The sequence below is a fragment of the Dendropsophus ebraccatus genome, unplaced genomic scaffold (assembly GCF_027789765.1).
Source record: "Dendropsophus ebraccatus isolate aDenEbr1 unplaced genomic scaffold, aDenEbr1.pat pat_scaffold_713_ctg1, whole genome shotgun sequence".
NCBI lineage: Eukaryota > Metazoa > Chordata > Amphibia > Anura > Hylidae > Dendropsophus > Dendropsophus ebraccatus.
Genome location: NW_027210312.1, coordinates 32444 through 42500, shown reverse-complemented (window position 1 = coordinate 42500; position 10057 = coordinate 32444). Strand labels below are relative to the sequence as shown.

The 10057-nt window shown below is 44.5% G+C and overlaps 1 protein-coding gene across 2 annotated transcripts in view; it reads right to left on the bottom strand.

Moving 5' to 3' along the window:
• Positions 1–10057, bottom strand: part of LOC138779366 (methyl-CpG-binding domain protein 5-like) — a 34407-nt gene that overhangs the window by 3192 nt on the left and 21158 nt on the right. The window contains exons 6-8 of one of the 2 annotated variants that reach the window (XM_069956581.1): positions 9639–9823; positions 2279–3451; positions 469–542 (exon numbers count right to left, since the gene is read on the bottom strand). In XM_069956581.1, coding sequence (XP_069812682.1) covers positions 469–542; positions 2279–3451; positions 9639–9823 — 1432 coding nt within the window. The remainder of the gene's footprint in view (positions 1–468; positions 543–2278; positions 3452–9638; positions 9824–10057) is intronic. The other variant, XM_069956582.1, reaches the window with a different exon arrangement.

Genomic DNA, 10057 nt, shown 5'->3' with positions numbered 1-10057 from the left:
TCTTATGAGACTCCTTTAGCGGTCAGGCTGGGTTCACACTATGCTTTTGCAATCCATTGTTTGCAAAAAACGCATGAAAAATTGATGAAAAAAAGGATGCAACTGTGTGCATAAGTTTTGATCAGTTTTTCCATTGACTTCCACTATTTAAAAAAACTGATCCGTTTTTTTTAACGGACACAAAAATGAGGTCGACCGTTTTTGTGTACCATAAAAAACAGATCCATTTCGGTCTGTTTCTTTTTATTTTTATGGAAGTCAATGGAAAAACGGATCAACACGGATGCACACAGTTGCATCGTTTTTTTTCATCAGTTGCAAAAAACGTATATAAAAAAAAAACGGTAGTGTGAATCCAGCCTCGGAGGATTTCGGAAGTTTACCTCTGAATCTCGGATCCCATTACTCACATATAAGTTTGGGATTCTCTTACTAACAATTTGGACAATAGGGGGGTGAGATCCTTACTTTCGGTTTCTCTTCTGTGCTCGATTGTAAGCCTCCAGTCCCTCCGTCAGGGTCTTCAACTTCTCACTCTCCACCTAAAGGAAATGGAGTGAGATTATCCGTCCCTACAACTAATACCCATACATGACAATCAATAGGTCGATCATCCGAGATATATAGATTGTAGTATCTGCCTCAGTGGACTGTATATTCCACATACACCATACCACGTATCTCACAACCATGATGAATTGTTATCACGGTCCAGCAAATCTAGTATATATGGATATAAAAATAATTTTGTTATTTAAAAAGGTAGCGACACTCTTGACTAGGGACGAGCAAATTTAAAGCACTTTGCTAGGCTCGGCGGTCAGCTGCATTTGAACTCTGTGCCGCTACTCTCCGGGGGCCTGGGACAACTGGATCCAGTCCTGGGGAACTTCTTTCACTTTCCCAGGACTAGATCCAGCTTTTCCAGGCAACCGGAGAGAAGCGGCAGAGAGTTTGAAGGCAGTCGACTAAAAAGCCGACCAGCGAGCCTAGCGAAGTGCTTTGCTTAGCTAGTACTATGAAGTGCTCATTCCTATTCTTGACCATAGGGTTGAATAACGCTCAGCTATAATACCTGACACGGACTATGGATAAGAGTCTACTAGTGACTATGTTCGGGACTTGTGTATACTTTTCTGTGTGAACTACAGCCCCCCCACCTCCCCAAAGGAAATGGACTGAGCATAGTAGATTACTTCTATCTGGGTCTGCCAGCACCTGTTGGAGTACTGCAACCCCTGATCCTTACCTTAAAGGGGTGCTCTGGCGAAGTTATTTTTCTTTCAAATCAACTGGTGTCAGAAAGTTCTACAAATCTGTAATTTACCTCAATTTAAAAATCTCTAGTCTTCCAGTACTTATCAGCTGCTGTATGTCCTAGAAGAAGTGGAGTATTCTCTCCAGTCTGACTCAGTGTTCTCTGCTGCCACCTCTGTCCATGTCAGGAACTGTCCAGATCAGCAGCAAATCCCCATAGAAAACCTCTCCTGCTCTGGGCAGTTCCTGACATAGACAGAGCTGGCAGCAGAGAGCACTGTGTCAGACTGAAAGGAATACACCACTTACAAGACCTACAGCAGCTAATAAGTACTGAAGACTAGAGATTTTTAAATAGAAGTAAATAACAAATCTATATAACGCCAGTTGATCTGAGACAAAAAAAATGCCATTGGAGTATCCCTTTAAGGCTAGACAACACCTTTAGGGTGCGTTCACATGTAAGGGATCTGCAGCGGATCCCGGCCCTGTACACTTATGGGCAGACAAACTCGCAGCGGGATGCACATCCTGCTGTGAGTATGTCCGCAGCCCGCCCCATTAAGCCACCCCCCCCCCCGTCCGCCGGAAAGCGCACTGATTAGCCGAGCGGCACGTGCCGGGAGCCCCAAAGCAGGCTGGAGCGGGGACCAGGTGAAGTATCCGCTGCAGATCGGTTACGTGTGAACGCACCCTTAACATATATTTTACCTTCTTCATTTTCCACTAGAGATGATAAAATCTCGAACACTCGAAATTTCAATACCAGTAGCTGAAGAGGTTGGAAAACATGGATATTGCCTATGGCCTATGGCTGTATCTTTGTTTTCCAGGCAGCCCTAGGGGTGCATCCAACTTCAGTAACAAGTAACCAAATGCCGAACGATCGGACACAAGCCTATAAGAGATTCACCCATCTCTATTCTCCCCCAATGGAAATATAAAACAACACTTTTACCATATACCTATAATCCATCCATATTAGTATACAGACATAAGAGATATAGAGGAGCAGACATACATGTACCTTCCCCTCCTCGGAGCTCTGTTGATACGAGTTGTGTAGGTCGTCCCTCACCAATTTTCCGGGCCATGCGGCCAGTCCTTTTATTTGTCCCCAGACCAAGTCTCCCATATTAAACGTCCTTGGCCTATAAGGCATTAAGTCATTTGAGGACGGGGAGTCAGGTATCCTAAGATCATCCTCGCTGCTGATACTCTTGGTGTCCGAGGGGCTGGGGGCGCAGCCGTTCATGCCTTTGGCATGGAAGTCTCCATTATAATGGATATAGTCTCTCGCTAAAGAACTTTCCAGACTGTTGGAAGAGCTGGGAGATTGTTCCTCTATGCTGATCTCCTGTTTGGGGATGCCCAGCAGATCTCCGAACCCTCTGTGCGCCGCGGCCCGGCTTCCGTTCATGTGGGCGCAGCGTTCCACCGTGCTTTCCAACCTCTCCTTAAAACTCATCATAGTTCTTTTGTAATGGTTAAACCTGAAATTATCCTCTAGCATTTTATCGTTCGGACAATGCCTGGGGGGCAGCAAAATCTGGCACTGCTCATCTTCGAAGGAGTGCAATATAGAGACGTTGCCAGATCTTGCTTGGTAAGGATTGCCATGGACCTGTGCGTTGTGGTCCAGGACCTCCTCACATTTCCACCGGTTCACGTCTCCGGGACTCTGACCCCCATTCCACTGTCTTTTAGGTGTATTGCATCCTGCTTTGAAATAATCAAACCCGTCCCCATCCGCCGCCATATGTTTGCCGTGATCTAAGTTTTTCCGCATCCGGTTACCTCTATTGTTCCGGGTTCTGACCTCGTGATCAGAATTTGCCATGTTTCTTCCATGGATGACAGCGCTCACCGCGCTCGATAGATTTAACGGGTCACCGATGGAGGCAGTGAAGGCACTCATGGCACTTAGTGCTGGGATGGGGCTCATCTGGGTTGTGCTGGACACGGCGGTAGTGATCACCACCTGCATCCCTTTACTGGCTGCATCCACGACGGCTTTATAAATGGCATCCACCGAGCCGTCTCCCTCCCGTACGTTATCTTTTATGTACTGTTCTGTCCTATGCGGCATGGTACAGGATTTCTCTGGAAATGGAGGAAGTGCTGAGTTTGGGTTGTCGTGTAGTGAAGATAATCCCATCTGGGCGTTTACCTCTTTGTTTTCTTGCATTCTTACCTGCGGAAAATACAACAGATGAATGTAAAGTGCAAGAAACTATATTGTGCTACCGTGTGAAAAAAGAACCTGTGTATCCCAATGGGTCACTCAAAAACATGGCAACTTTTTTCCTGAGACAGCACCACTCTTGTCTTCAGATCAGGTGCAGTTTTCAATTAACAGAGTTGCAAAACCTGCACCCAAAGTGGAAACAAGAGTGGTGCTGTCTCTGGAAGAAAGTGGCCATGGTTTTTCTAACGCTGGATAACCCCTTTAAGGCAGCTGTACAGGAGTATCCCTCCACCTTACTCTTGTCTACAGTTTAGGTGTAGCTTGCACTACTGGGCCGGGCATAAAGAACTGGGGGCAGACCTGCCAGCCTCCAGTGTGACATGCTCCTCTTCCCTCTGTGACATGCTCCCTTAGAATCAATTCAGCTGCATCACAGAAGGGGTTTCACCACACTGGGGCCGGCCACCAGTGTTTCATGCCTGGCCAGTGCCCGGGAAGTCACAAAACCTGCACCCAAACTGGAGTCAAGAGTCATGCTGTCTCTGCAAGAAAGCAAAAATAGAGAAAAACTATAGCACTCCTTTTCATAGACTTGCCAGTCTTAACAGGTAAGTAAAAAATATATTAGTATGGGATGCAATAGTTACCCTTGTGGTAAATATTTCTGATATTACTTTGACTGATGACCAGTTGCATTTGTTATCGAAAGGTTTATCATTTTGCCCCATCTATTCTATGGACTGGTTCAGACTGGACCTGGACTTGCATAATTTTTTTCGTAGACTCAAATTGAAAGTGTTTTTTTCAGAACAGCCTAAAAGACAACTAAAAGAAAAACAGGACAACATGCTCTGTTTGAAGGACACAGGTTTGACTAATGTTAGCAATTTTCACCCACCTGTATATAATCATTGTGTGGAAGCATATATACAAATTGTTCTGAGGGAAGTGGAATTATTGAGACAAAGGGAACAGAAAGGGGTCATTAATTATAACCTCACTAGGCCAGAAAAGAAAGCTTTGGAAGAGCTGATGTCAGATATGTGCATCACCATCAAGCCCGCCGACAAGGGCGGGGCCTTGGTGGTGATGCGCACTGATGCCTATAAACAGGAGGTGTATAGACAAATCTATGATGTGGAGGGGTATACTAAATTACCGAATAATCCTATTTTTGAATTCCAGAGAGAAATAGGAAGACTTGTGACTGATGCAATGACGATGGGGATCATTGATTAACATCTACATGAGTATTTGTTGATTGAGAACCCCACCACACCAGTCATATATATGCTCCCCAAAATCCATAAACAATTGGACGCCCCTCCAGGGTGCCCAATCGTTTCTGGAAGGGTTCGATTTGCTCTAATGTTGCCATTTTTCTTGATCGTATACTTAGGCATTTTGCTGTAGAAACTGATTCTTATGTTAGAGACACAACCGATTTTTTAACTAAAATTTTTACGTTACATGTTACAGGTCAGTGTATACTAGCGTCTTTTGACGTAGTTTCACTTTGCACGTCAATTACACACGATTTGGGGTTGAATGCAGTTCGGAAGAAACTGACCAGCACGGACATGCCTCCAGAACACACGGACTTCCTCCTGACGCTGCTTGAATTTGTCTTACGTAAGAATTTCTTTGCGTTTGGCGATGAATTTTTCTTGCAGCATCGCGGGACAGCCATGGGGTCCAATGTGGCCCCCACATATGCCAACATCTATATGGCGGTCCTGGAGGAGGAGTTAGTGTATGTGTCATCTTTCTGGAGTCATGTCCGTTGCTGGCTTCGATATATAGATGATATTTTTCTTTTGTGGGAGGGGACAGAGGAGGAGCTATTTAGTTTTCATGATTATCTGAAAACTATACATGATGACTTACGATTCACTCTAGTGTCCTCACAGGTGGAAATCCAATTTTTGGATACACGCATCTTTAAAGTGGATAATAGACTGGAATCCGACCTTTTCATTAAGCCAACGGATAGGAACAACATTCTACACTTTCAGAGTAATCATCCTAAGAGAATGTTAGAATCACTCCCCTGGAGCCAAATGCTCAGAGTCAGACTAGTGGTTGGACAAGAGGAGGTAGTGGATGAGAGATTGAATTCCATGTGTGAAAAGTTCATTGCCAGGGGGTACCCTCCACAGTTAGTTCAGAAACAAAGATAGAGCTCTGGATACGCCAAGGTCTGAGCTATTTACACCTAAATTACGCACTAAGGAAAAGCGGATACCTTTCATATGCACTTTTGGGCCACTTAGCGGTACAATTGCGAATATTCTCAGAAAAAATTGGGGCATCATTGCTAATGGATGCCCTAAGGTAGAGGATTTCAAAAATCTCCCCATGATGTCATACAAACGTACACGTAACATTAAGGATATGGTGGTGAAATCGGATGTTGGCACATCTAGAGGTCTCAGACAAACCACACTTGCGACTAGCAAAATGGGTTGTTTCCCATGTTTGAATTGTTCTTGTTGCAGTAATATGCTGAAAGGTGACACATTTAATCATCCCCACACAGGGCAGAAATTCACAATCAAGCAAAGGTTTAGTTGTAGATCTGATTATGTAGTTTATATTATCTCTTGTCCCTGTGGTTTATATTATGTGGGGGAGACTACTAATGAGATCAGAGTGAGGATCCAGAAACATAAGAGTACGATCCGGACAGGGAAAACAGAATTACCAATTCCCCAGCACTTTCTAGAAGCGAGACATACCATCAGTCAGCTACATTTTCGTGCGCCACTAGTGAGAGGTGGAGACAGAAAATTGAGGTTGAAAAAGTTAGAATTGAAATGGATTTTTCTGTTGGGCACTTTGGCCCCAAAGGGATTGAACTTAGAATATAAGGTGCTACCTGGTATGTGATGCGTCAAATCCGTAATATGGGATTTTTTATGTTCTCTCTTTTTGTATAATTTTTTATAGATATGTTTTTAACATTGTTTTATTTATTCTTCACAGATTGATCACCATCCCTGGGTTGGGATCTGGCAAATTAAAGATGTGTTATGAGGAGGAGTTTATTAGTGCATAGGATGTCAGCAATACCCCTACGATCCTTTGGAGAAGTTTGAAACATAAACGTACTACATTCTACAGACCTACTGACAGATACTGACAGAGTCTATATCTACAGACGCACGTTCTGTGTGTATATACCGATTTGTTCCTGCATGGATCCTGGGCATATTGGACCACGGAGGCGGATCGAGTTTTCGATTGTACACAATTGCCTATCTGTACGAGGATTGGGGCCTAATTCGATTGCTGGAGTGGACTCTAAACCGTACCAAATGGGATCCGAGGTTACTGGCGAGTAGCGGACACACATGGGTGACTGTGTGTGAACTGCACGGCGATACCACGGGAACCATGGTGAGAGGATACTCCTTCAGATGGTGGAATAATCAATGGACACTGTTGCCCTATATATATGATCATGTAACGATTGTGAAAGAAAGTGATATTGCCATCGGCATGAGTGACCAGCTGTGGGTATATGCTCCAGAGACATTGCGGATGAAGTAGCGGTACGAGTCGGCATCATCCATCTAGCCGGATTGTGGTGAAAGAACTTGGGTTTAAAAGATGATCTAAGAAGTACTGTATAACATCTCATGTATGCTGGAATGTACTCTACTCAGATGGACTTACAATGGGGTTTGCTGATATCTATGTACTATGGCATCTATGGTCGCTATGACAGCGGTCAGCTGACCGCTTGGGGTAACGCCCATGGTGCAGTGATTGGCTATTGACAGCGCATGCGCAGTGGATGCGGTAGGACGCCGGCATCTGCGCATGGCGCACTCCGTCCTCGCTCTATTTGGAGATCGCAGCTGCAGGGAGGTGGGTCTCTCTGTGTATGTCTTTAACCTATGAAGCACCTTTCGTGAGTTCTAATAAAGTATATGTATATAATAAGTGTGTCACAGGGGTGATGTGGGTTAAACTGTTTTAATTGTATTAAGTGGATGATAACGGCTATTGGCTGGAACTGCTTTATATACTATGACATGTTACTGATCCTGTATACTTGAAAAAGACCATTGCGGTTGAAACGTTGTATAAGTGCCATGCTGGAATAAACAACTTCATTTTTTCATCTATATCCGCCTTGTGAGATGCTGTTACATTTGCTGGACTTGAGTCTGCAAGAAAGCAGTCATGTTTTTGTAGTGCTGGATAACCCCTTTAAGGATGGTAGACTTTGATTGGTCAAACGCACTGGATTCTAAGGAGTAGAGGGCCGTCCTGAACAACCACAGACAGATGATGTAATTGTGGCGTACCCCTCCTGTTTCCATAGACAATGTTCCTGTGTATGGGTAGGAACAGGTGGTGGGAGCTTGTTCAGCCTTCAGTTATTGAAGGTGTATGTCCTATAGGCACCTCAGAGGTCTATGCTGCTCTAACACATCAGTACTGTGTTGGATAATGCTTTAATGAATAGGTGTCAAACTGCAGCAAAACTACAATTCCCATCATGCTTTAGCTTTTGCTGTAGAGGCACGATGGGAATTGTAGTTTTGCAACAACTGGAGGTCTGTGAGTCTGACAACCCTGATCTAATGTACTTGGCCTCCCACCTCTCCCTTGACACCAAATTGTTCTCAGGGAGATAATCTGCCACCAGAAGTGTCTGACAGCGGCTTATTCCCTTCTGTCCATTAAAAACTACATGAATGCTTGGCTGATCCAAGTGTTTGTGTGTAAGGAGAGATCAGAGGATATAGCTGTCGGCTATCTTTTGTGCATAGTTACCTTATGTCAATCTTCCAGACATATACCTCCTTTATAGATAGAAAGGAGATGTAAGCAAAGTCTTGTTTTCAATGGGATCATTGCAGACATCTGGTGAGTCAGATGAGACACCACACAGGTCCAGACATTGCGTCCTCCAATGTTCTTCTATCCATCCCTCAAACTTTGCTAACAGACAAGGGCGAAAAGCCTGCTGAATACCGGCGTATTTTTGCATAAGGTTATGAAATTCGAAAGGAGCAATTGTATGAATAATTGATCCCCATAAAAAAGATATATATATATGAACCCAGCCTAATGCATAATAAGACTAAAGGCCCTATTCCATGGGCCAATCTGTCAGATCAGCGCTTACTCCTCGTTCCCCGTTCACTGCCAGCGCTATTACATGCGCCGAAAACAAGTGGTGGTGGTGGGTGATCGGCGCAGGGGGCCGCGGCCCAGATGATCTTTGAATCATTCAGGGAGCCAATAGGAGATAGGGCTGGTCGGCGGCGGCAGCTCCTATTACTTGGGGCGACAGCCAGCAGACCGTTGGTATTGTACTTTTTTTCAACATGTTGAAAGACAAGGATCAGCCGACATTGTGCATGTCGGCTGATCGTTGTCTTCTAACACTAGCTATTACACCAAGCGATTCTCGGGCGTTATGGCCGATAATCGGCTAAATACAACTAATAATCGCTTGGTGTAATAGGGTCTTTAGAGGTCTTCAATAAAAGGGATTACTGGGGAAAGTATTGTTATGTCAACAAAAAGAGAACATGGTGCTGACTGCAGGATCAACGAGAATTTGTCTGTCAGTTATTAAAGTCTGGCTGTGCCATTTTCTTTGTTAAGTGCCCACATGTATCCAGGGACCTTGAAGTGGTGTGGGGGCTTATGCAATTTGATCAAATTGTGACTAACTCCTGATGTTAGTAGTATATAGTGCTGAGAAGCAGAGTGATAAGTATATGGATGTGCGGGCCATTGTCTGTTATTTCTCCAGATAACTAATTGGTTGTTAAAGTCTACCTTTTACTGTACAGGTCACAGATACATGTCAAAAGTTCTGATCAGTCAGGGTTTAGGTGCTCAGACCTTCACCCCTTCTCTCCCTGGCGTGCTTCATTCCCCAATTTGCTGCAGGAGGCGGTCTACCCAGGCTTACAATGGTGGCGATCTCCTGCAGCAAGGTCCTATTACACAGAGCGATAATCGGCCAAATCAGGCAGATATCTCCCCATGTAATAGTACGCTATGCAACGAGCGGCACCATTGCACGGCTATTGGGGGAGAACACTTGGCAGGGTTTCCACACTGTCTGCATCATAATCTGGATGTATATGTGGAAACACAGCCTAACTCAGGTTGGCATGACTCCTCTCCCAATTTCCTACCTAACACCTGAATACACGCTTACCTGGAAGTTTTGGAACAAACAGGCCATAGGGTTTATATTGTTCGGCGGCCCAGGAACATGTCCTTTCAAGGCGTGGAGGTTGGGGAACCCCTGCAGGAGCTGCTGTTGCTGATTGTTGTTTAGTATGGACTGAAGATGAGACAGCTGATGGTTGTTCAAGGGGGTGTTCACCGATGACCGGTCTCCTGGAAGACATAGAGCAGACATGATATGAGGACTGGAGGACTAGAATAATGCTCTTTAGAATCAAAGATGCCAACACCTGCCCAACTACAACTCATATCCATCAATATATCCATATATCCATCCATCCATCCATCCATATATGCATCCATATATCCATCCATCCATATATCCATCCATCCATATATCCATCCATCCATATATCCATCCATCCATCCATCCATATATCCATCCAT